The sequence below is a fragment of the Trifolium pratense genome, linkage group LG3 (genome assembly GCF_020283565.1).
Source record: "Trifolium pratense cultivar HEN17-A07 linkage group LG3, ARS_RC_1.1, whole genome shotgun sequence".
Taxonomy (NCBI): Eukaryota; Viridiplantae; Streptophyta; class Magnoliopsida; order Fabales; family Fabaceae; genus Trifolium; species Trifolium pratense.
The window spans coordinates 43,272,059-43,300,005 of NC_060061.1; the positions used below are offsets into that span (position 1 = coordinate 43,272,059).

The following is a 27,947-nucleotide window of genomic DNA, read 5'->3' on the forward strand; positions in this document are numbered from 1 at the left end:
AACCTTGTTCACAAATTAGATTTTATTGCACACTTTGATATGTGCAAACTTCTTGATACTATTTTAATACCATCTGGAAATAAGATTAGTTTTTCCAGCATGTGGTTCTTTTTCATCGATCCTTGTCCTGCAACAACACACACAAATAAACCTATATAATAGTATGTGTATATATACAATCAACAACAAAACAATATTATTAAGTAGTAAGTAATATTGCACGATGTACACTTCTTAATGTGCAGTAATGAATCCTATTCTTAATACCACTTAATCTTGCTGTGCTCGGTAAGCAAGGATGGAAATTATTATTTATCAGAGCCCGATTCTCTAGTTACTAGACTCTTTAAAGCTAGATAAGCCGAGTTATGTTTGGCGAAGTATTTGGAATGCTTAATGTGTTGTTCGTGAGGGCAGAAGATGGTGTATTGGTTCAAGCGAGCAAATTCCTCTGTGGGATGAGAGGTGGCTGTGTGATGGTTCCGTGATACCTAGGCCTGTCAACATTGGTGCTGAGTTAGACCAGTTAACTGTTGCAAATTTTGATTGTAAGGGCTAAAATTCAAATTTAATTAATTCATTTTTCGATCATGAAGTTGCGGCTAAAATGCTCCATACCCCACTGTTTACAGATATAGTGGCCAATAGGTGTGTTTGGAAGGTAGCTAGAAAAGGATGGAATGTATTATGTTAGAAGATTTTGCCACATATGTGTCAATGAATTAATTGATACGAGTGAATTTTATATTCCGGGATGATAGAACCTTATTTGGAAGCTTCGAGTTCCTCCCAAAATCAAGAATCTCACATGGAGAAATTGTCGCAATTGTTTACCGACACCTTTAAGAGCATGGAATTAACTGTAGTACTGCGTTTTGTGTGATTTTCGATGAAGATAGTTTCCCTATGTTTTTTTCTTGTGCAGGTAGTAACATGATTTGGGTTAGGTAGCAGTTCAGTCACATTGTTAGTGGTGTTGTCAACACAATGCATGCTGCTGCAGCAAGTTGTGTTCATGGCACTACAGTAGGCCGAAGCTGTTCTATGACAGCAAAAGTAGCAAGCATTTTCTGTTCTATGTTGATTCTTCCCATTTTTGCTGTCTTATTTGGAGTTTCTGGAAACAAAAGAAACAACAAATTTTGGAATAATGTTGTGGAAACTAGTTATGCAGTAGCCGATCGTGCGGCACAATTATTGATAATGTTGTGGAAATGGTAACCATATAAAACAAAAAACAAATAGCGGCAGAAAGAAACCGCCGGAAACGACCTATTTTTTTTTAAAAAAAAATACAATTATATTAAATTGATTTGTTATATTTTTTCTTTTTAAATTTAAAATATTAATTTTTTTATAATTACATTTAAAATATTTAATTTTCACTTATAATATTATAATCAACAATTTTTTTTACGAATATAATTTTTTTATTTGTTTCTTTTAAAATTTAAATGATTATAGTAAGAGAATGAATGTAGAGAGAATGAGTATAGAGAGAAGAAAACTTGAAGAAATGAGATGAAATGTGGTGCATAAATGAAGGAGATATAGAGTAGAGGCAATATGCATGGTGGGCTCAAGGCCTCCGGTAATATAGGAAATTTTTATAGGGTACTACTCTATAATACTTAAATTCTAGATCTCGATTACTCCAAAACATGCTCGAGTTCTAGAATCTGAACTGTGTATGAGGTTTATTTCTTTTCGCACCATTGGAGAGAGAGATTGGTCGAAATTGTCACAACCATTTCAGTGGTCAATCAAAATATGTTATTGGACGATGGCCAAATTTTTATCAGGTTCACTAGGTAAAGTGCAAATTGAGTTCCCACTCTAAGTAAGGAATTGTGCTTGGGTTCGCACTCAAAGTTGTGAACCGTGTTTTTTCATAATATTTTTCATTCATAGGAGACGTGAAGCATACAGACGTTGGAGTTAGGTAAAAAATTGTGACTCGCTATGTAAGGTACAAACTGAGTTCGCTACCTAGATGAAAAACCATAGGGGCGCGAATAGAACAATCCATATTCATTTCAACCATATGGGCCGGTCTGCAAACCAAATAGCCCATATCCTAGCATCTATAGCTTATAACCACGCTTACACTTTCTATTGAGTTGAAAAATACAAAACTCCTCAGCTTATAAACCAAGATCAATTTGACTCTCATTTTGATCACTATTAATACAATTTTCACAAAAAATACTAAGTCCTCAATATGGATAGGGTCTACCATTAATGTGGGGTGTAAGTTTTGCAGTACACACATACTACTTTTCTCTCCAAATGGATTGGAACTTGTCAAAGTTGCAAGTTGCAACCAACTAACACACCCACCAAGAGGCCAATGTAGTACAACTTTGTGTATGTCATTATAACTCACCATATAAGTTTGTAGTACAAAAGCTAAAAACCAATCACAATGCACCAAACATCACAAACAGTAACAGCTCACCCGGTCCTAGTCCTCTCCTAAATCCCAACCACCAATACCCCCTCTATTCACTCATAAAATTATTTAATAGAAAATACTAACATGTAATTCTAGAACATTTGTTAGTTTTTGAACGAAAAATATAATATTATTAATAATCAGATTTCTGCAAGATATACGGAAACTCATAATAGAGCATTTGTTAGCTTATTAAATATAGAAAATTTGTATTGCAATTTTTGTGTTTCATTTTTTTAAAAGTTAAAATTTATTATTTTCACAATATAATTATTATTTTTAAAATATTTAATATATATTATTGAGATATACATTAGCATGACCCTATAAATATATCTCTATGATCGATATAAATTAAATCTTTAAAATATTCGAATTTGATCATAATTTAACAGTAAAAGTTAATTAATCTAACATTCTAATTTCTAACCGTAATTTGAATTATTAAGAATTTATTTTTATAAAGTTATTGTTTGAATATAAAAATAGACACTATAAGTAAATCACACAAATATATTTGTCTATATTTCTCATATTTTTTATTTTCTACAATTTACTCGCATTTCAAAAATACAAAAAAATAATAAATAAAAAAAGACACCATATTTGTTTTTTTGGTCTATAGACAAGGGGTCGAATGCCATACCACCTAAAGACAACTTTACAAGTATATATCTTAAATTCGAATCCAAATAATAAAAAAAAAAAATATTCAACTAAGCAATATGAAAACTAGAGCCGGGTATACGGACCAAGGTCCGCAGGCCGACCCGTTTAACCCGCAGCCCGCACGGACTTAAGACCAATTTTTTTTGGCCCGTTTACATTTTTGCCCGTGTGGGTTGGACCGTTAAAACCGCGGGTTATGCGGGTTAAATCCGCGGGTTCGCGGGTTAGCCCGTGGCCCGCCTTCTTTTTTATATATAATTAATTACAAAATTTATTAAATATAAATAACTTGATCCATGTCCAAATTCAACTTTTTTAACCACAAAAAAAAAAAAAAAAACTTAGTCTAAACCCTAATTATAAAAAGCAACAACACACTCCAATTTTAATCAAGTAGACAACAACACAAAACATCAGGATTCAGACATGTTCTTCTGCTTATAATCTTTTGTTCTTTTTCACTATCTTTTACTTTGTCTTAGCTTTATATACATTTGCTAGTATTTAAAAAATGCATGTCCAAATGGGTAGTTATTTTTCTTGGGGGTATTTTCCGCTATTATGTTTTGAATAATTTGGTTACCTTGATGTGATTTAGTTAAGTTGAATCTGTTAATCTTTTTATGTTTTTTTGGGTACATGTAGAAAGTTTTTCTTACTAAAATGGACGGTACAAATATGACGATAAGAATCGGTTGAATTTGATTTTAGTTGCATTACTTACAAAGAGAAGATAGATAAACTCAATGATATCACAAACTTTATTTATTTTTATTTGTTAGTTACAATTTATATGTTATAACATATAAATAAATATTTTACTAATATATTTATTAATAATATATTTTTAATATATTATTTTAAGCTTTCATTATATCAATATTTTACTAATTTAGTTTATTTTTTGAAAAAAATGATTTTTTATTTTTTTTTGGTAATAGTCCGCGGGTTAACCGTTTAACCCGCGGGCTTATGCGGACCGGACTCGGGCTTAATATTATAACTCGTTTATATTTACCAACGGGCTTGTTCGCCCCGTTTAATATGCGGGTTTATGCGGGGCGGGTTAAACGGGGCGGGCTAGCCCGCATACCCAGCTCTAATGAAAACCCACTTGGATTGGTCTGATTATATTGACCTGAGACTTGGAGTGTGCTCTTCCTTAAGGTTTTAGGTTCGATTCTCTCCGATACAAATTTAAGTGGTCTAATTTAACTTCTTTAAAAAATAAAAAAACTAAACAATATCAATATTATCAATTAAGTTAAATTTTTTTTCAAAAAATTGATAATGAAAATGACCAATATTTAGAATAAAAAAAGATTCATTAAGATCCTATTTAAACCGCACCCTTTTTATCCAACCACCTTAACCTTAACACTCTCCTTAAAAATCTGTTTTTGTACTTTTCTTACATTCTTTTTTCTCAGCCGCAATGTCTTTCTCTCTTAGAACTTTCTTCTTATTCTCTCTTCTCCTTCTCCTCTTCTTCTCCTCTGTTTATTCTCACGGTGGCAGCAGCGACGACGATGACACCGATACCGACTCAGACACCAACTCAGACACTCACAATCACAACCTCCGTTCAAAATCATTAATCCTAGCAAAAGTTTGGTGCTTAATAGTGATCTTTTTCGCCACTTTCATTGCTGGTGTTTCACCTTATGTGTTAAGATGGAATGAAGGGTTCTTGATTCTGGGGACACAGTTTGCTGGTGGAGTGTTTCTAGGAACTGCTTTGATGCATTTTCTTAGTGATGCAAATGAGACTTTTGGTGATTTGACTAAAAAAGAGTACCCTTTTGCTTTCATGTTAGCTTGTGCTGGTTATTTGATTACTATGCTTGCTGATTGTGTTATTTCTTCTCTTTTGGAAAAGCCTCATGGTGCTGCTGACGTTGAAGGTCAAGGTTTGCTCTTTTCAAATTAAATTATTATTACTTTTTTTGGATATCATGTTTGTTACTTTGGCCCTGTTTGATTAATTAAGTGCTTATAATCTATACTCTTATTATATAGTAAGTGCTTTTGGTATTAAGCTATATTTTATAACAATTGAGTCTGATTGGACAAGCAGCTTATTTGCTGCTTATAGCACAAACACTTATTATGATAAGCGCTTATGTAGAAGTTTACTTAAGCTATTTTTATAACATAAGATTTTCATGATAAGCGCGTATGTATAATTTACTTAAACTAATTTTATAACAATATATAAAACAAAAATAAATTATTTTTATATATGCTACGAGCTGTTTTCATAAGCTATATCGGAGAACTTTTGAAAATAAGCTGAAAAAAACTTATGAAAATTATCATGTTCTTTTTATAAATTTTCCCAAATAATTTTGCAAAACTTTTGTATATGATATAAGTTGTTTTTATAAACTATATTGGAGAGCTTGTGAAAATAAACCGTCAGAAGTTGTGGTTTAATAAGCTCTGTCAAGCCGTTTAAAAAGTGTTGTCATTTTAGTAAATAAATTTAAATAAGTCAATTTAAATAAGTAGTTTGTGTTGTAAGGAAAAAGTGATTATGGGGTTTCTATTTTAGTATTTTAGGCTAGTTTTTTGTTTATGTTGAATATGGTATAGGGTCTTTTTTTATTATGCAATTCAATATGATTATGGCTATAATTTTGTTGGTTTGGGGCTGATTTGGATTATAATAAATTAGGATTATTGAGTATACAATAGTCTTAACTATAAAGGTTGAAATTGCATTCTACCAAAAAAATAAAAAAGGTTGAAATTGAATACCATGAGGAAATATATATTAATTATTGGTAGTTCTATTTCATTATGAATATTTATGGTGATATAGTGACTTGTGAGTTAGTTAGAAGGATAAGTGGTTGACTTGATATTATTAGACTTTTCAACAAAGTCTTGTGCTGTACTGTACATGATATTTGTGGACCTAGTCCTTACAGTTGGAAGTATCTATTATCAGCATTTCGATCGTTGGATGAAAATCAGATTACTTAGATTCTGTCAAATCTTCTTTGAAATAAAACTCGAAATATAAACCATCTGATCTTCATCTATTGGTCGAGATTCATGTCTTCATGAATACGTGACTGCAGAAAATCCAATTTCTGATATTTGCAGTCTTATCATGTGAATTCTGATTTTGTTTTGTAAAACAATTTCCGCAGTCACGGTAGTGAAGTCATATCGACGGTTAGTCGAAGTTCATCATTTATTTATACTACAGTATAATACACGTATAAAGTTTGTCGTCAATTATTACAAGATATCAACAATTATGAAATTTAGTTCACCTTCTTTTTATGGTGCAAATTGCAGGAGCAGACAAAGGAAGGAGCAACGGTGTTACATCTCAGTCCGAATATCAGGTTACATATTTATAGCTTTATACAAGTAAAAAATATTTTATCCTTATGATATCATTTTTAATTGTAGTTTCTGTTGGGAATTGCCTTGAAAACGTGAAGAAAAACAACACTAGTCTGCTGTTTTCCGCCCCGGGCGAAAAAACCTGTGTTTCGGGCGGAAATTTGAAGCAGGAAAAAGGGGGCTCTCTGTTTTGGCGCCCCAGGCGGAAATTTTGGTGTTTCAGGCGGAAATTACGCCTCAGGCGGAAAAAGCTGCGCCTCGGGCGGAAATCGCTGCAGGGTATTTAAAGGGTCACGTTTTCTGTTTTTTCAGAACAAGTTTTGAGGGTTTCTTTCACCAAAACGGCGGCTAGGGTTAAGAGGGTTACTCTTGGTTCATCTCTAGGTTTTGGGTGTTGATTCTTTCATCTTGTAATCACTTATCATTGAAATCTCTTGGTCACGGGAAGAGATTTGGGAAAAGGGTAGAATTAGGATTGAAGTCTAATTCTTGCAACTCTTTTGTATTGAATCGTTGTAATCAAGATTTTCATTGATAGTGGAACGGAGAGTGGCTCTCTCCCCCAGAGTAGGTCGGTTTTGACTGAACTGGGTAAACAATTGCTTCGTGTTCTTTACAGTTTTATTACTTATCTTTTGTTCGTGATTATTATTGTTATTCCCACGTTTTGATTGCTTATTCGATTTGCTCCACACATCAAGATTATTGGTGTGATTATTAAAGAATTCACAACAATTGGCGCCCACCGTGGGGCAAAGGATCAAACGAATTAAGTATCATGGGTTCTAAGTGGGAGATTGAGAAGTTCACCGGTAAAAATGACTTCGGTTTGTGGAAGGTGAAGGTACGGGCAATATTAACACAACAAAAGTGTGTTGAAGCATTGTTGGGCATATCGAATATGCCAAATACTCTCTCGAACGCAGAAAAGAGCGAGATGAATGATAAGGCTTTGAGTGTCATTATCTTGTGCCTCGCAGATAATGTGTTGAGGGAAGTAGCTAAAGAAAAAACTGCGGCGGCTATGTGGACCAAGCTGGATGCGTTGTATATGACGAAGTCTTTGGCACATAAGCAGTGTTTGAAAGAACGGTTGTTTTTCTTTCGAATGGTGGAGAACAAGCCTGTGGTGGAGCAACTTTCGGAGTTCAACAAGATCATTGACGACTTGGCGAACATTGACGTGAATTTGGAAGACGAGGACAAGGCCTTTCATTTGTTGTGTGCTTTACCCAAGTCACTTGAAAATCTCAAGGATGCGTTGCTTTATGGCAAAGAAGGTACTATCACATTGGATGAAGTTCAATCGGCTTTGAGGACCAAGGAGTTGACAAAGTTGAGAGACTTGAGGGTTGATGATAGTGCGGAAGGGCTGAATGTGACGAGGGATAGAAGTGAGAACGACGGTAGAGGAAAGGGGAAGAAATATGGGTCCAAGTCTAGGCCAAAGGGTGATAGTGGTGGCAAGTTCAAATGCTTCCATTGTCAAGAACCGAGTCACTTCAAGAAGGACTGTCCTCAGAGAAGGGGCAGTGGTAGTTCGTCAGTTCATGTTGCCGTTGATGAGGAGGAAGGCTATGAGAGTGCGGGAGCACTCATAGTCACCAGTTGACACTCATAGCTTGTTGATCAGCCTGGAGAGGCGGTGGTAATAATACTCAACATCAGCCTGGAGAGGCGGTGGTAATAATACTCAACATCAGCCTGGAGAGGCGGTGGTAATAATACTCAACATCAGCCTGGAGAGGCGGTGGTAATAATACTCAGGATTACGTTTGAAACAACAACTTTATTACTGTGAGAATGCGGATGTGCTAGTGTGGTGAAGTTGGGAATCAATGGAGTTGAAGTCATGGACTTTGGATGCTCCGATCACATGTGTTTTGAGGAAGGAGTACTTTGAAGCCCTAGAGCTAGTTGAAGGTGGAGTTTGTTCATCTTGGCGACGGGAAAGCTTATAAGGTTCAAGGTATGGTTGAATTTCTTTCACACAATGCGAGGTATTGTTCTTGAACTTTGTTACTAGTTGTGATTCTCATGGTGTGGATAAGTTGTGAAACTTCGATTGGTTGTTAGTGACATTGGTTGGTTTTAGTTGTACTAGTGAAATGAAGTTTACTAGGTGGTGGAACTAAACCGGGAAGTGTTGGAGACTAACAATGACCTGATGTGTGTTTCGGAGTAGTTGAAAAGTTTTACGTTACAAGGTGGAAGACATGGTGGATATACCGGTTCAAGGCTTTGGTGGAGGAATCTCAGTTTGAGGTGGAGGTACACCAAAGTGGTATGGCTATGAAGACCTTGTGTGGAAGCAACGGTGATCAAGCTTGGTAACTTGCTAGACTGCTGGAGGTAGTTGGACACAAGGAGAGTTTGAGGTTGCAGCTTGTGAAACCACCTAAAAATTCCAAGGTTGGTTGGAGGCAAGCATATCTTCAAGAGTACGGAAAGCTACAATCCGGGGTTTGAAGAGGGTATGGTTTAGCTTGTGTATTGTCCTAAAAATCCAAGGGCAATTGGAGGCAAGCATTTTTCGGGAGTACGGAGAGGTAGACTCCGGGGGCCGAAGAGGGTGTGGTGTAAACAAGTGGAGAGAGCAGCACGGTGGTTGATGGGAAGTTGGCATCACCATCGTTTTAAAGGCAAGGTGGAGATTGTTGGGAATTGCCTTGAAAACGTGAAGAAAAACAACACTAGTCTGCTGTTTTCCGCCCCGGGCGAAAAAACCTGTGTTTCGGGCGGAAATTTGAAGCAGGAAAAAGGGGGCTCTCTGTTTTGGCGCCCCAGGCGGAAATTTTGGTGTTTCAGGCGAAATTACGCCTCAGGCGGAAAAAGCTGCGCCTCGGGCGGAAATCGCTGCAGGGTATTTAAAGGGTCACGTTTTCTGTTTTTTCAGAACAAGTTTTGAGGGTTTCTTTCACCAAAACGGTGGCTAGGGTTAAGAGGGTTACTCTTGGTTCATCTCTAGGTTTTGGGTGTTGATTCTTTCATCTTGTAATCACTTATCATTGAAATCTCTTGGTCACGGGAAGAGATTTGGGAAAAGGGTAGAATTAGGATTGAAGTCTAATTCTTGCAACTCTTTTGTATTGAATCGTTGTAATCAAGATTTTCATTGATAGTGGAACGGAGAGTGGCTCTCTCCCCCAGAGTAGGTCGGTTTGACTGAACTGGGTAAACAATTGCTTCGTGTTCTTTACAGTTTTATTACTTATCTTTTGTTCGTGATTATTATTGTTATTCCCACGTTTTGATTGCTTATTCGATTTGCTCCACACATCAAGATTATTGGTGTGATTATTAAAGAATTCACAACAGTTTCTTTGTTTTCAATGCTAACAGGGTTCTTCTGACACCAATGATCGTGATCGTGCATCTAGTACTTCAATCGGAGATACTGTATACATATTTATTTATGTCTACATAATCGCCCTATGCGCTCATTCTGTTTTCGAAGGTTTAGCTATTGGAGTTTCTGAGACGAAAGCAGACGCTTGGAAAGCTTTATGGACAATCTGTTTACACAAGATATTTGCAGCCATTGCAATGGGGATTGCGCTCCTTCGGATGGTTCCTAATCGGCCTCTACTATCGGTTGCAGCCTATGCTTTCGCCTTTGCAATCTCTAGTCCAATTGGTGTCGCCATTGGGATTGTATTAGATTCCACAACAGAAGGTCATGTGGCTGATTGGACTTTTGCTATATCTATGGGTTTAGCTTGTGGTGTGTTTATCTATGTTTCAATAAACCATCTATTTGCAAAGGGTTATGTAGCTCACAGACATTCAAAGGTTGATACACCTTATATGAAGTTTCTTGCCGTGTCGTTGGGAATAGGAGTTATAGCTGTTGTTATGATTTGGGATACTTAAGATGCTTAAAAAATAAGAGGCATAATAGTAGTTTGATTCTACGATAAATTATCTTAGTCTTTACTTCTTAGTTGTTTATACTGTACTTATGAATTAATAATGTCATCAGTTTTGAAGTCCTAGCACCATATTTTGTGCAATGTGTGTTTCTTATATCATATGTGATTGATTTATTGTACCTAATTGCCTTTGTGGTTGGAAACTTGAAACTATGAACTGCATAATCAAAATCATCTAAGTTCTGACTATGTCAAATGCTTTTTTGTTCCAAGCTGCACATTCAATTGTTCGCAATTCAAACCTTAAATCAATCAGTTCGTAAAAGCTATAGTAAATTTGGGATTTTTTTCCCAAATTATACCCCTGCGCCCCTTTAATTTCACGTAATATCCCCCTCCCCAACTTTTTTCCGGTAATATCCCTATCAGGTGACAGAAACTGGCGCCGCAGAATGCAGAGGGGATAACAACATTACCAATGTCACCATTGAAGGAGAGTAGCGACACTCTCATTGTCGCCATTGACCAAGGATTTATTTTTTTGTTTTTTTTTCCGGTCTCTGCATGGGAGGGAGAGAGAGTAGGGTTTTTGAATTTTTTTTTAAATATTTTTTTATTTGATGAACAAAAAAAAATTATTACAATAATATATATATATATATATATATGGAGAGGGATCAAATTACACCGGTGTAACTTTAAAAGTGTTACACAAATTCTAATCCATTGATTTTAATTACATCGTGAGTTATTTACTTAATAAATTGCAACCGCAGGATGTAATTAAAATCAATGGATTAGAATTGATGTAACACTTTTAAAGTTACACTGGTGTAATTTGATCACTCCCCTATATATATATATATATATATATATATATATATATATATATATATATATATATATATATATATATATATTTAAATTTATTACAATAATAATAATATAATTTATTACAATAAGAACACTAAAATTTTCAATGCCTACGTCCAGACGCTTGATTAATTATTGTTTAGAAAGCTGGTTACGGAACTCTTGGTCTTGGCCTTTATTTGATTTTGTTTGCAATATTTAGCAATTTGAAGTCTAATTGGTTGCTGAGGTAATTGTGTTGGTTCACTTGATTGTTTGATAGTATGGCTGTGTCTCCTTTGGCCGCTCCTCTCCCTATTGGTATTGGTATTGATAATGTATATTCACATGAGACTACTTTAAGAGTGTTTGATCTTGCTGAACAATTCCAAAAATTTCTCGCGACCCAGCCACATGCAACGTCTGTCTCCCCTATTAAAGGTTTGACCCCTTCTAATTGTTCAAGTATTTCTTCTATATGGATCCTTGATTCTGGAGCATCACATCATATGTCATATGATCATAAGTCTTTTTTATCTTTAAATTCGAAATCATCCATGTCAGTTATGACTGCTGATGGTACTCCTATGCCGGTAGCAGGAGTTGGGTCAGTGTCCACGTCTAATTTGTTTCTTTCTGATGTTTATTATATTCCTAATCTCACATTGAGTCTTGTTTCTGTTAGTCAATTGTGTGATTCTGGTTACTCGGTTATGTTTTCTTCCACTCATTGTTATGTGCAGGATACACAATCTGGGAGATTGATTGGGACTGGTCGTAGACATGGGGGACTTTATGTTTTGGATGAGCTAAAAGTTCCAGATACCGCAACCTCAACTTCTACTTCCACTATTGATTTATCATCTTTTCGTTTGAATTTATCATCTTCTAAATTTTATTTGTGGCATTCTCGTCTTGGTCATGTTTCAGCATCTAGATTAAAATATTTAGCCTCTATTGGAGCTTTAGGAAAATTGCAACTTAATGATATTTCTGATTGTTGTGGTTGCAAACTTGCCAAATTTTCTGCCTTGCCTTTTAACAAAAGTGTTTCTGTGTCCAAAGCACCTTTTGATTTGGTTCATTATGATGTGTGGGGTCCATCACCGATTCTTACCAAAGGTGGGTCAAGATATTATGTCTCCTTTATTGATTATCATACTCGTTATTGTTGGGTTTATCTTATGAAAAATCGTTCTGAGTTCTTTGATATTTATCATATGTTTCGTGCTATGGTTAAAACCCAACATAATGATGTCATAAAGTGTTTCCGTTGTGATTTAGGTGGTGAGTATACTTCTAATAAATTTTCTGAGTTACTTGCTTATGATGGTACTATTCATCAAACTTCTTGTACTGATACTCCTCAACAAAATGGTGTTGCTGAAAGGAAACATCGTCATATTGTTGAAACTGCTCGTTCACTTTTGTTGTCTGCTTCAGTTCCATGTGAGTTTTGGGGGAAGCAATTCGCACAGCTGTTCATGCTATTAATAGAATTCTGTCATCAATCACCTCAAGTTTGTCTCCCTTTGAAAAGTTGTATGGTTCCACTCCTGATTATTCTTCTTTGAAAGTCTTTGGGTCTACTTGTTTCGTTCTTCGTCCACAAGTAGAACGTAATAAATTGTCTCCTTGTTCAACAATATGTGTTTTTCTTGGTTATGGTGAAGGTCAAAAGGGTTATCGTTGTTATGATTCTTCAAGTAAGAAATTGTATGTTTCTCGTCATGTTGTGTTTCTTGAGCACATACCTTTTTTCTCTCTTTCCTCTGATTCGAATACTCCTGGCATGTCTGAACTAACTAATATTGATCCTTTTGGCATTGATGATGATATTTCTAGTAATTGTAATTTTGAGAACTGCAGGGATGGTACTAGTTCTACTCCAGATACATATGTCCCTTCTGCCCCAACGACTACTCAACAACCTCCTGTGACTGTTGTTCCTACTGCACCTCCTCCGTCACCACCACTACCTCCTCCTCCTCCTCGTTATCCTATTCGTGATCGTAAGTCTACTCAGTTGCCTGATTTTGTTTATTCAACTTATTTTGCTTCTTTTTCTTCTTTCCTAACCTCTGTTCACAGTTTATTTGAGCCATCTTCCTATAAAGAAGCTATTCTTGATCCCCTTTGAAAGAAGGCTATGGATGAGGAACTTGCTGCTTTGCACAAGACAGATACTTGGGACATAGTACCTCTTCCACCAGGAAAACGTGATATTGGGTCTCGTTGGGTATACAAGATTAAAACCAAGTCTGATGGGTCAGTTGAGCGCTACAAAGCTCGTTTGATGGCTAAGGGATTCTCTCGACAATATGGTATAGATTATGAAGAAACATTTGCTCCTGTGGCCAAGATGACTACTATCCGTACTCTTATTGTTGTTGCATCTGTTCGTCAGTGGCATATTTGTCAAATGGATGTTAAAAATGCTTTTCTAAATGGTGATCTTCAGGAGGAAGTTTATATGGTACCTCCAGCAGGTGTTTCTCATAATCAGGGGGAAGTGTGTAAGTTGAAGAAAACATTATATGGTCTAAAACAAGCTCCTCGAGCTTGGTTTGAGAAGTTCTCTGCTGTGATTATATCTCTTGGATTCAACTCTAGTGATTATGATTCTGCTTTATTTGTTAGGACAACTTCTCATGGTCGTATTATACTATCCTTATATGTCGATGATATGATTATTACAGGTGATGATGTTGATGGAATTGATGAATTGAAAATACAGTTAGCAAAAATATTTGAGATGAAGGATTTGGGTCCTCTTCGCTATTTCTTGGAAACTGAAGTTGCATACTCTCCTTGGGGTTATCTTCTATCCCAATCCAAGTATATTGCCAACATTCTTGAGCAAGCTCGCCTCTCTGATACTCGAGCAGTAGATAGTCCGCTAGAGTTGAATGTGAAATATGTTCCATCAGATGGCGTTCCTCTATCACATCCCACTTTGTATCGTACTCTGGTTGGAAGTTTGGTGTATCTCACTATTACTAGACCTGATATTGCTTATGCGGTGCATGTTGTGAGTCAGTTTGTTGTTTCTCCCACTACTGTGCATTGGGCAGCAGTGCTTCGCATTCTTTGTTATCTTCGGGGAACTCAGTTTCAAAGCCTTTTGTTTCCATCATCTTCTTCCTTAGAGTTGCGTGCTTACTCTGATGCAGATTGGGCTGGTGATCCTACCGACCGTAAGTCTACCACAGGGTTTTGTATCTTTCTTGGAGATTCTCTCATTTCTTGGAAGAGCAAAAAGCAGGACATTGTCTCCCGCTCTTCTACTGAAGCTGAATATCGTGCTATGGCATCCACGACAACTAAAATTGTTTGGCTGCGTTGGTTACTTTCTGATATGGGTGTTGCTCTTTCTGAACCTACTCCTATGTATTGTGACAACAAAAGTGCCATTCAAATTGCCCACAACTCAATATTTCATGAACGCACTAAGCACATTGAAATTGATTGTCATTTCACTCGTCATCATCTTCAGCATGGCACCATAACTTTGCCTTTTATTTCTTCATCCTTGCAGATTGCTGATTTGTTCACGAAGACGCATTCTATTAAACGTTTTCGTTTCTTGATTGACAAACTCTCGTTGCTTCCTATCACTGCATCTTGAGTTTGAGGGGGGATGTTAGAGAATAGTAATTATATTATTATGTAAGGGTAGTGTGGTCTTTTCAAATCTTTAGTTTATATACTATATTGTAACTCTTATGTTTCTAAGTTTTGTTACATTCTATTGAAACCCTAAATTCAATAGTCTTTCTCTATGTTTCTACATGTTCAATCTTGTTAACAATATAGTTATTGTTTTTCTCTGTTATATATATGAGAGGTAACTTTGCTTTGATTTTGTAGGTGTTGGGATTCAACTTCAAGTGCAGTGGCAATTCAGATACTATACATAGAGAGTTATGTTCCTCAATAAAAAAGTATATGTCTTGTCTTCTTTAATCTTGATTTGAAATCTCTAAATTGTTGTTTTTGATTTGATATTTGAGTTGTTTGTATTTACTATTTAGTGTGTATCATATATGAGAGCTTTCTTTTCAAGAATCTTGAGATCTTATTTTTCTGATATTGATTTCCTTGTTTTGGTGGAACAAAAATGAATTTTTATGTAATTTGGAATCTATTTTTCTAGCTTATTTTTTACAAATGGACAATCACACTTTTTTTTATTTAAATAAAACTCGATATCCAGCTCACGGACGGACTAATCAGAGTGAACCAATTCTACCGCCCACTTGACTACTTGAGGGAGGCTCATTTAAAGTCAGATATTTTATTTTGCTCTGTATAAATTAGCCTACCAAAATTAGCACAAGAGGAAATCGAACATAAGACCTTGAGAGAAGCACACTCCAAGATTTCAATCGAACACTACTAAAAACAAAAATAAAAAAGTTGGAGTTGATTTCTACAACTTATATTTTAATGAACATATCTATGGGTCTGATTGGTGTTTTCTTTGGTGGTTTGGAGGTTGCGGATGACCTTTCTAAGAATGATATCAGAAGCAGACCTCTAATAGGTTCGGTGGTGTCTATTTTGGTTTTATTCAATGGTGTTCCGGTTATATCCGGCGTCTTTGTTTTTGTAATCCTGTTTCTCTCGGTCTTTGTTCATCTTTTACGGAAATCGATTATTATTAACAATAATATATTTTGCTGTTAAAAATAATAATAATTCTCTCTTCTATGTATGCATGGTTAGCCAATTTCATTTTTCTTTTAATATAATATAGGATTTTGCAACTTAAAAGCTAGAAGATTACTCTTTAAAAAAATTAATCGATCTCTCTTCAAAATATGTAAAGTGGTGCGAGTTTTTTTAGGGATTTTTCATTTATTTTCTGTGTGAATTTTTTTCTGTTTATTTCCTGTAATGTAAAGATTTTTTCATTTTGACCCTTAAATGAACAAGTGAACATCTGACTATGTATTTTTACTGGTGTGGTATGCACACATGGAAATACATTAAATTTATATTTATTTTTAAAAATCCACGTCAGTTAATAAATTTTTTTAAAAAAAAAAATCTTAAAACTTTATAAATATTTTTTTTAATAACTTTTTTTACTGTCAAAAAGAATAATAATTTTCTTATAAAAAACTCTTAAAACTTTATTATTATGTTTTTTGAATAATAAATTCTTAAAACTTTATTATTATGTTTTTTTCAATAACTTTTTACCGTAAAAAAATAATACTAAATTTTTATGAATTTGTAAAACTACTAAAAATAAGGTTATCATTTTTTAAATTTATTTGTTAAAATTCTTTTTAAATTTATTTTTTATTATTTTTTGAAATTCTTAAAAAAGAATTATTAAAAAAATAATAATACTCCCTCCGTCCCATTTTAAATGACCTTTTTTTGACTTTGATTCATCCCAAAATAAATGACCTATAGAACTTTCAAAGCCATTTTTTCCAATTTTACCCTTTATGTGGACCCCTGGTTATGTGTGGCATACTCAACCAATTCAATCATTACTACTAGTAATGAAAAAGGTAATGGCAGTTTAGTAATTGTACAACTCTCTCTCCTTTATTTATGCCGTTTTCTTTTTTTTTTTGATCAAATTTATGCAGTTTTCTTAAAGTGTGTGAAATGGTCAAATATGTCATTTAAAATGGGACGGAGGGAGTAAAGTTTTAAGAATTTTGTTTTTTTAAAAATTATTATTTTTTGAAATATTTTTTTTGGCAGTCAAAAAATAATAATAAAGTTTTAAGAATTTTTTTTATTATTTTTTTAAAAAAAATATTAACTGACATGAATTTTTAAAAAATAAATATAAATTAGATGTATTTTCATGTGTGCATGCCACGTCAGCAAAGATACATAATCGGATGCTCAGTTGTCCACCTAGGGGGTCAAATGAGAGAATCTACACTTTGCAAGACGTAAACAGAAAGAAAAAAATTGTGCAGTAGGATAAACGAAAAATCTTTAATTTTACAAAGGATAAATAGGTATTTACCTACTGATTTTTAATTAAATTTAAATATGACTAGTTTGGATATGGTTTAGTTACCGTTATGGTTAGAGGTAAGTGAATTCTTTAAATATCTCTAATCCAAGAAAATATGATATTAAACTAGAACATCGACCCGTGCGGTGCACGGATCTGATTAGCTATAAGATATATAATGATTAAATAAGATATGATAATTCCAATAATGTAAGGTATATGAAAAAAGTTGAATAACATTAAACGATAGTTCAACAATAATTTTGGAAAAATATTCATACAAAGAAAATTATGTTATATTACGGAAGACTTCCTTATAGACCACATTCGAAGTCTTAGTCGTATCTTCACCGTCGTCATTGATGATCAATATTTTTAATCCTTTTCTAGAACTAACTCTTGAAATTGCAACATACAACTGACCATGTGAAAACACTGGCGACGGAATATATATCCCAACATTTTTTAAAGATCGTCCCTGACTCTTATTAATAGTCATCGCAAAAGAAATCATTATAGGAAATTGTCTCCGTTGAAATTTAAGAGGAATTCTCACGTCATATGGTGTCAGAGAAAATCTAGGTATGAAAACCTGATCACCAATATTACTGCCTGAAATAATTTTTCCTTCAAGAGCACGTTTTCCCAATCTTGTAATAATAAGTCTTGTTCAATTGCATCATCCTAATTTTTTATTCAAATTCCTTAATAGTATAACAAGAACTCCAACTTTAAGTCTCAACTTGTGATTTGGGAGTCCCGACGTAGAAATCATGTTCAAAAATTCGGGAGTATGAACATCATCCACTGTTTGACCATCAAATATGTTTTCTCAAATATGTTTTCTCTTCACCAGGAATTAAATCCAATATATATAATCATTTATTGTGTCGAATATTGAATTTTTAGGAGCTAGTATAGCTCTATTTTGGAAATACGTTATATCGTTCATGTTTTGTAAAAGTTTGGGATAAGTGCTTTCAACGATAGAAGCAAGAGGATCACCTGAATTTGTAATCAATAAATCAGATGGAATGTCAAGTTCTAAATCATCGTCATTGTCATCTCCAATTTCTCCATCTTCAACACCCAAAACCCATTCAGAAAAAAATCTTCTTTGTTCAACGTCTGCACTCGAAGCACCACCGAGAAGCCTCATGTTTTTACTCAATGTTAAAACTTCTCAAAAATTCCAAAGAACCGAAGGATTAATAGGAGCATGAACAACTTCTGGCCTTGTACCTTTGGGTATCACTGGTAGAATTTGTCTAAAATCTCCGACAAAAACAACAACAATTCCACCGAAGGGAATGTGTTTATTTTTTTCATCAACAGACTTGAGAATATCTTTTAAAGTTCGATCCACAGCTTCGAAACAGTGTTTGTGCATCATTGGTGCTTCATCCCATATGCATTTTGTATTAATAGCGCCAAAGGGATTTTAGGAACTTTGGTGCATGTTGAAAACTCGTCAACATTTAGAAGAATACAAAACCTTGAATGTGTTGTTCTACCGCCAGGTATAAGCAATGCAGCGATCCCACTTGAGGTAACTGTTAAAACTATCTCACCTTTTGAGCGTAATACGACTGACATGACCCTCTAGATAAATGTCTTCCCTGTACCGCCATAACCAACTTCTCCCGATCGGATAAAGGATTGGGATTCAAAGGACTTGTTTATATATATATATATATATATATATATATATATATATATATATATATATATATATATATATATATATATATATATATATAAAGTTAGCATAAAGTTTTAAAACAATATCGATTTCAGGAATAAAGATAATAAATCACAAAACAAAATGAAAGTTTATACACACATTTGAGTAAATTAAGTTGAATTGTGGTGAAGTTGTTAACATGAGACATTGAAATGTGAAAAATGAAAACAAATGTTATATTGTCAAAAACTTAGCAAAAGTCAACAACCAAATAAGAAAAATATTTTTATATGGCATAAGATATGCCAAGCAATAAAAAAGTACAAAAGCGGCTAAATCAAAACAGAGCAAAGAAAGACTCCAAAAATTCAGACAACACCTATCACTTGATACAAAATTCATGATACAAAGGAAACCCCTACACAAGTCTTAGATGATAAGCTCCTAACCATGTTACATCCATACCTCTTGCTTAATGAGCAGATAGCACTTGACACAACTAAAAAATCAAATCCCCCCATAAAAAGATTGAGACAATGCGGCTTTGCTGATATAACAGTAAACTTGAGACGTGACATCTTCCAATTGTCTTTGTTTAACTCCTCCATCTTTCTTTTGTGTCATTCTTCCAAACCTAATAACCATATATATCAAATAAAGAAATATATTAAAACTAGAATTAAAATGAACAGAAGAAGATAAGAAAAGGTAAATACAAATTGAAAATATACATTTTAGAGGATGTTTCTTACCAAAATTAGGGAGATGTTTTTTGGGGAAAATTACGGCTATCATGAGTTACATATTGGTTACATGTGTTACAATGTCTTGGTGTTTTTTTGTTGTTGTTCAATAGCCTTCTCTTTTCCACCTTTGATTCTTTTACCACTACCTTTTGTCTTAGACATCTTTGGTGTTAGAATTTCTACTTGATCGGGAATATTGGAACCAATAAAGGTCTGTATATCATCATCCTTGGTTTGTTTAGAACCCCCTTCAAACTCATCCAATTGCTTTTCAATGTTAACAACTTCATTTAACATAAAATGTAATTTCTCCTTATCCATTCTAGCCTTGTCCACACACTTGAAAAAGTGATCCCACAAATCTGAAATGAGCTTGTTATCATTTTCAAATTCAGAACACTTTTCCGAAACATTGTCAGCTATATCAAAAAAAGGTTTTCTATTTGCAAACTTAGTCCACCTATTCACGATGTAATTATCTGGAATTTCATTCAAACCTTTCCCTTTTAGAACACAAAGTATGTGTCTACAAGGTATTCCTTGATCTTGAAACATTTTGCATGAACAAATTGAATTGTGATTAGATGGATTATAAACCACTTCTCGTAGTTTACTATTTTTTTCACTCAAACAACACCATTCAAAAGAACCAAATATGACATTCAGGAACACAAAATCATGAGCCAGGAAAAAGCACAGGATTACCTCATACGATTAGAGAAGATGATTACAAAGAGAGAGGCAAAAAAGCAGCATAGAGAGAAGGGTTTGGGTGATGGCGGCACTCAAAGATAGTGCGGAAAAATTTTGCGGCAAAACAGAGACGTGGGTACGTGAAAGAAGAAAACAGTGTACGGGAATTCTTTTTAATTAATTAACAATCTCAACCGTAAATCTAATCTAAGGGTCGTTAAGTTCTCCTCTCATCTCTCATTATAAGGGTATGTTTGGTTCGGGGTTTTTGGAGGGGAGGGGAGGGGAGGTGAGGAAATATTTTAAATGTTTTGTGTTTGGTTCAAATTTTATGAGGGGAGAGGAGGGGAGGGGAGGTGAGCAAAATCCCTTCAATGACCAATTTTTGCTTCCCCCCAAATTGGGTGGGATTTGGAGGGGAGGGGAGGTGAGGAGAGATGAGTTATTATAATTTTAATTACATTGACATAATTATCCTCATATTTATTTGAAAATACCAAAACTTTTCTTTTAAAATTTATATTAAATCATACTAAGTTATTTACTTGTTGCCATTTTTTTACGTTGCCAACATCCTGTGTTTATTTTTTACCTGTACTATTTTTATTTTTTTGTTTTAATGTACTTTTTTTTACAAGATACTTGTTTTTATTTTTTACCTATCCTACAACATTTTTGGAATGAATACTTTTTTTTTATATATAATAAAATGAACACTTTTTAATTCGTTGCACTGTACATATATATATATATATATATATATATATATATATATATAGGGGTTTTCTAACTTAGACCCTAGTTAGGTCTAAGTTAGCAAGGTGCACCTTTTCAATTGGACCAAAATACTCATTCTTTTTAATTAATTAACCAAAATACCCATTAATAGACGCGGATCCAGTGTCGCGCGCGTACCGAAGGACCATGGTTACAGACCGTTGATTTCCATCAGACAGCCAAGATCTGATCTCATCAAGACTGTCTGATCAATCCGACAGCCCAGATCATCCTGATCCATCAGATTCCAGCGCGTGCGCCACACTGAACTACACCCTGGAGAGAGAAAAATTTGCTTTTTAAAAGTAGGACACGTGTCACACAATGGTTGGCTGGACGTGATTTTTGTTCATTTAATACTTTGAACTCAATTATTTCGTTGTAAATTAATTTTTTATTTTTTTTTTATACCAAAATTCATAATTTTTTTTTCTACAAATAGAGACTTGGTTCGTTTGATTTGGACACCGAAAAAAAAATGCAATTTTTCACTACCTTAATCTCATTTTTTGTCTACTAAATACGTTACTTGTGTGTTGTAATTTAACACGCACCACTCAACCAACTCACTAAAACCATTATACCAGGAAAATAGTAGATAATATTCTGGAACTTTTGGTATATTTTATGAAATTTTTGAAGACCCGAAACTATTTTTAGTTAATTAAATGAGATAAAACGGTAATTAAAAACTAATGTTTGCTTCTGAAACCATTTTACTGGTAGAATGGTTGCACATAGTTGTATTCTGAAACCATTTTACTGGTAGAATGGTTTCAATGAGTAATTTATTAATTGTGTTTGCTTCTGAAACCATTTATCTGGTACAATGGTTTCAGAGAGTTGTAATCTGAAACCATTTTGCTGGTAGAATGGTTTCAGTAAGTTGATTATTAGTTATTTGCTTCTGAAACCATTTAGCTTGTAGAATGGTTGCACATAGTTGTACTCTGAAACTATTTTACTGGTAGAATGGTTTCAGTGAGTAATTTATTAATTGTGTTTGCTTCTGAAACCATTTAGCTGGTAGAATGGTTTCAGAGATTTGTACTCTGAAACCATTTTCCTGTTAGAATAGTTTCAGTGAGTTGATGTAAGGTAGTGAAAAATGAGATTAAGGTAGTGAAAATTGGGTTTTTTTTTTTCTGTGTCCAAATAAAACGAACCAACTCTCTATTTGTATAGAAAAAAAAATTATGAATTTTGGTATAAAAAAAAATAAAAAATTAATTTACAACGAAATAATTGAGTTCAAAGTATTAAATGGAAAAAAATCACGCCCAGCCAATCAGACAGCGACACGTGTCCTGCTTTTAAAAAGTAGATTCTTCTCTCCAGGGTGTAATCCAGTGTGGTGCACGCGTTGGAATCTGATGGATTCGGATGATCTGAGCTGTCTGATTGATCAGACAGTCTTGATGAGATCAGATCTTGGCTGTCTGATGGAAATCAACGGCCTGTAACCAGGGTCCTGCGGTACGCGCGCGACACTGGATCCGCGTCCATTGATGGTAATTTGGTTAATTAATTAAAAAGAATGGGTATTTTGGTCCAACTGAAATGGTGCACTTTGCTAATTTAGACCCAACTGGGTCTAAATTAGCAGCCCCCATATATATATATATATATATATATATATATATATATATATATATATATATATATAAACTATCAACAAGTTTTTTTAGGAAAATTAACTATCAATAAATTGTTTCATATTCTACACATTATATTTTAGAAGTGCTCTAATATTTTTGAACATAAAAAATTTTGTTAGAATTTTGCATTTGATTATTTCTGGAGTTTTCGGTTATTGAGTTTTCATATTTAATTGTTTATGTAGTGAATACTGAATAATTTTAAAATGTTGAGATTTTGTAAAGATGACAAGGATAAAAAAGTAAATTAATTTTAGAATCCCTCCCCTCCCCATGTGAACCAAACACATATTTAGTAAAAATCTCTCACCTCCCCTCCCCTCCCCCTCTTTTGAACCAAACATAAATATTATCCTCCCCTCCCCTCACTTCCCCTCCCCTCCATTAAAATTCCTCCCCTTCCCTCCCCTCCCCTCCTTCTATTTCGAACCAAACAGACCCTAAAACATTGCTTTCACTTGAAGTACTCTCTCTCTCTCTCTCTCTATATATATATATATATATATATATATATATATATATATATATATATATATATATATATATATATAAAACTTTCCAAATCACACGTGATAATAACTTTCCAAATCTCACATGATAATTATTCTCTAAATTTATGATCTGGTAGAAAAAAAATCATTGATCAGGAAAAACATAAAAATATTTCGTGATGAATAATATAGTCAACAATAATTTTGATATGATATACTTTTAAAATTGATGGTGCTTATCAATTATTGCACATAATTTTTATCACAATTCGTATACTTGTCATAGTGGTTGGAAATATTGTCTTGCATTAAAGGGTTGCAGGTTTGAATCCTAGTCAAGACAAAATTGTATTATTTTTTAATAAAAATTGCAAGATAAAATGGAGGGAAACATGAAAAATAAATTAGGGTTTATGGTTTGCTTGTGTACATAAGCTTATAATATAAAAGATTTCTGATTCTTCTAAAGTATGTCTCGAATCTTCACATTGATAAAGAAAATACAAGAGCGTTACAAAACAATCAATATGTCCAATGTGTTGCTTTTATTCTAAAAATTTTATTATAGCAAAATGGTCAACAAAATTTGAAGATTTTATGGTTTACATAATATTCTTGCAAACTCAAAACACTCAACCCTGATACAAACAACAACATGGATATTGGAATTCTAGATCCGAACAGTGGATGTCACCAGGTCTGCCACCTAGTGGGAAACCATGATTATGGCAATCGGCGTTGCAATCTTTGATCGGCGAGCACCCATTTCTGCATTGTGGTTCAGCTGATACAATTGTCAATCCTGCAAACGATTTAAATGTTAGTAAAATCTTGATCTAAGCAGAAATCCAATTGCATAGACATGAAAATTTGAAAATTCATATAGGATTTGAGATATAGTAAATTTTATATTGAAAATGAAACTCAATAACTATTTTTGTGTTACCTGAAGAGAGAATCAAAGCCATGCACAAAAACAAGCTAATAAAAGATTGATTAATTGAAAAAGCCATTGTATGTGATTTCACCGTGTGTTATATTTTTTTTTTGGTAATACCATGTGTTATATTTTGAGTGACATGATGCATGACCAATATATAGTGATCAGGTGAGAGTTTTAGGAAAACATTAAAATCAGTCAACAAACACTTGCATTATACAAATAACATAGCCATATTTTTTTTTATAAATAATTTAGAAATATAAAATTCAAAATAAATTAAAAAAGAATATATTTTACCATCTTAGTTTCATGAGTCAAACATGTAACCATTAAAGAATTGTTATTTTTTTGATAAGAAAATTTAGGGTGAAGGGATGGTGTCTCAGTCTAAAGCAACAAAAACTTTAGGACTCTTAAAATATTTACAAAGGTAATTTACCTACTTCTAAGAGCACAAGTAAGACTCAAACTCAAAAATTCCTGAATTTTAAACCTATCTTTCTACCACACTAAGACCAAATCCTTAGTATTCATTAAAGAATTGTTAATACCTTATAATTTTTTTTTCTTGATCTTTATTCATTTCGTGCAAAAATTTGATTAATAATATATTTATCTATAAAAAAAATTGTTACTACCTTATAATGAGACTATATTTTAGTATTAGTACGTTTACCACGAAGTTTACCATCGTGGTAAATGGGATTTTTATTTGACTAATGCATAACATAAATAAATCAACAAATATTAACATTTGTTGGTCCAAGTTGATTCCTCACTATCTAAGGTGAATTTCCTCTCTCAAATTACAAGTTTAAAAAACTATATTAATTGATTAAAAAAAACTATATTAATTAAAGTCATGGCAAAATAATAAGGAAAATGCTAAACAGTGCTGGGGCAGTGGTTAAGCATTTAAAAATAGAAATTCTGCCTCGAAATGGGTCTGATTGGTGTTTTCTTTGGTGGTCTGGAGGTTGAGGAGGACCTTTCTAAGAATGAGATCAGAAGCAGACCTCTAATAGGTCTGGTGGTGTCTATTTTGGTTTTATTCAATGGTGTTGATAGACAAATTGCAAGTATACAATTGTTGTCAAGTAGTAGTTAAAAGATTATCGTTCCACTCGGGGATTGCGTTAAATTCGTATCACGGAAAATGTATTTAGAACTGTATTTTTGAACATTTAGTTTGGGGAAAATTAAGAGTATTCTTTCGAGTCTTTGTTTCAGAGTTTTTCAAACGATTGAAAGTTCATCGGATCAGTTATTTCGCATGCAACACGCGACATTATACACAATTGAATCGATTAAATTCACTCAAGATAGAATCACCACTAATTGGATTCAATCTCTTGCAATCCAATTCTCTCAATCAATCACAAATCCCTAATCTCTTAGGTGATTTGTGATTCGTTGAGGTTTTAACACAAGATTCAAATATCATAATCAATTAATGCCTAATCTCTTAAACACAATCAATTACTCAAACATTCCTAGTTCCACAATCAAACACTATTCTCATAGCAATTCAATTATACAGATCAATCATGTAATTAGCTAGAACACATGAAGCAGTACATACAAGGAAGTTTGATTGAGTGATTCTAAACCGATTACAATTGATACAAGAATTATATGAATGCAGCTACATAACTCTCACCTAAGAACTCCCAACCTTGATGCTTAATGTGTCATGCTTCTCTTGCACATCATCATCTTCTTGCTTGATTCTTGCATCATTTCCTTGTTCTTCAGCTGGAAAAGTGGAGAGAGTTACGAGACCGCGCCTAAAATGTGATTCTCGATCCAAAAAGTCGAACCTCTGCCCTGGAAGCTCTGTTTCCTTTTATAATTTTATCAACCCGCGCCATGCGCAGGCCCTCGCGCCCTGGCGCAAAGAGGCAGTTACAACTGCGCAGTGGCGCAGGCCTCTGGCGCCATGGCGCAGCTTCCAGATCAAGAAGATTTTCCCAGACATTCATCTTGCACCATGCGCAGCTCACAGAGCCCAGATCTTCCTTTTGAAACTTTGATTGCGCCATGTGCAGCTCCTCTGCGCCATGGCGCAGAACCCAGAGAGAAACTCTTCAATTTCAAACTTAATTGCACCATGCGCAGCTTCAGTGGCGCCATGGCGCAAGACTCAGAGAAGATCCTTCAAAATTCCATTCCATTTGCGCCATGCGCAGTCCAGTGGCGCCATGGTGCAGCTTACAGAGGATTGAGCTCTCGAATTCTTCCTCAATTGCGCCATGCGCAACACTCCTGTGCCATGGCGCAACTTAAAATTCAAATTCCCCTGGTTTGCTTGCGCGGCACTCAACCTTCGATTCGGCTCATTTTTCACTCATTATGATCAACTTCCTTACATTATTACCTAAGTTTTGTCTTAAATATGCTCAGATAACATATAATGATGAGGATTCATCAGGTGTTCCGGTTATATCCGGCGTCTTTGTTTTTGTAATCTTGTTTCTCTCGATTTTTGTTCATCTTGTACGGATATCGAATTATTATTAATAATAATATATTTTAAAAATAATAATAATTCTCTCTTCTATGTATCCATAGTTAGCCAATTTCATTTTTCTTTTAATATAATATAGGATTTTGCAACTTAAAAGCTAGAAGATTACTCTTAAAAAAAATTAATCGATCTCACTTCAAAATATGTGAAGTGGTGCGAGTTTTTTTAAGGATTTTTCGTTTATTTTCTGTGCGAGTTTTTTTTCTGTTTATCCCCTGTATTGTAAAGAATTTTTCATTTTGGCCCTTAAATGGACAAGTGAACATCTGACTATGTATTTTTACTAGGAGTGTACATGGGTTGGGCAAATCCGGTCGAACCCACACAACCCAACCCAAAAAAGTGGGTTGGGTCGGGCAAGTGGGTGGATATGGATTTCAAAAATGAAAAACCCATTAAAAAAATCGGGTTTCGGGTAAAACCGGACCCAACCCAAAAAACTCACTAACCCACTAGTGCTATGTTTTTTGAAATTTTTTTATGAAAATACTAAAGATTTTTTCATTTGATTATTAAATATTTTTTATATTGAAAATGAGTTATACTATTTTTTACGAAAATAAAAAAGATTGAATAATTTTTATAAACAAATATGATAACTTTTCGCATTATTTTTTAAAAATTTAAAAAAATTGAATAATTTTCATAAACAAATATAGTGATTCATGGTTTAGTCATTTGATATTAAAAAAAACAAAAAAATCATTTGGATAACACGCTATCCAACCCGTAAATTAGTAGATTTACACACAAAAATCGGTGATTATTTTTTATAGTGAAAAAAAGTTACCCTATTTTTCAAGAAGATACATTGATTGAGTTATTTTTTATGAGAAAATATGATGATTCAATATTTAGATATTTAATAAAAAAAATAGAAAAATAATTTGGGTAACCCACAACCCAACCCAATCCAACCCGGAAATTAGTGGATTTACCCAACCCAGCCCAATGTTATAACGGGTGGTTATTTTACTAAACCCAACCCGGAGTACCATATGTGGTTTGTGTTTTGGTTTTGGCCAAACCCAACCCAATCCGGCCCACATACACCCCTAATTTTTACTGGTGTGGTATGCACACATGAAAATACATTAAATTTATATTTATTTTTAAAAATCAACGTCAGTTAATGAATTATTTTTAAAAAAAAAAAAATCTTAAAACTTTATAATTATTTTTTTTAATAAATTTTTTTACTGTCAAAAAGAATAATAAATTTCATATA

General features: G+C 33.8%; 1 protein-coding gene across 2 annotated transcripts; it reads left to right on the forward strand.

Moving 5' to 3' along the window:
- The first annotated feature begins 4,465 nt into the window (after positions 1–4,465).
- On the forward strand, positions 4,466–10,485 carry LOC123912924 (zinc transporter 11-like). Of its 2 annotated transcripts, none has more exons than XM_045963519.1 (3): positions 4,466–5,034; positions 6,434–6,483; positions 9,827–10,485. In XM_045963519.1, the coding sequence occupies exons 1-3, from the start codon at positions 4,560–4,562 to the stop codon at positions 10,355–10,357; spliced, it is 1,056 nt and encodes a 351-aa protein (XP_045819475.1). In that variant the 5' UTR covers positions 4,466–4,559; the 3' UTR covers positions 10,358–10,485. The 2 variants fall into 2 exon arrangements, with proteins under 2 accessions (XP_045819475.1, XP_045819476.1); XM_045963520.1 differs by having other exon boundaries at positions 4,466–5,028.
- Positions 10,486–27,947: the final 17,462 nt, after the last annotated feature.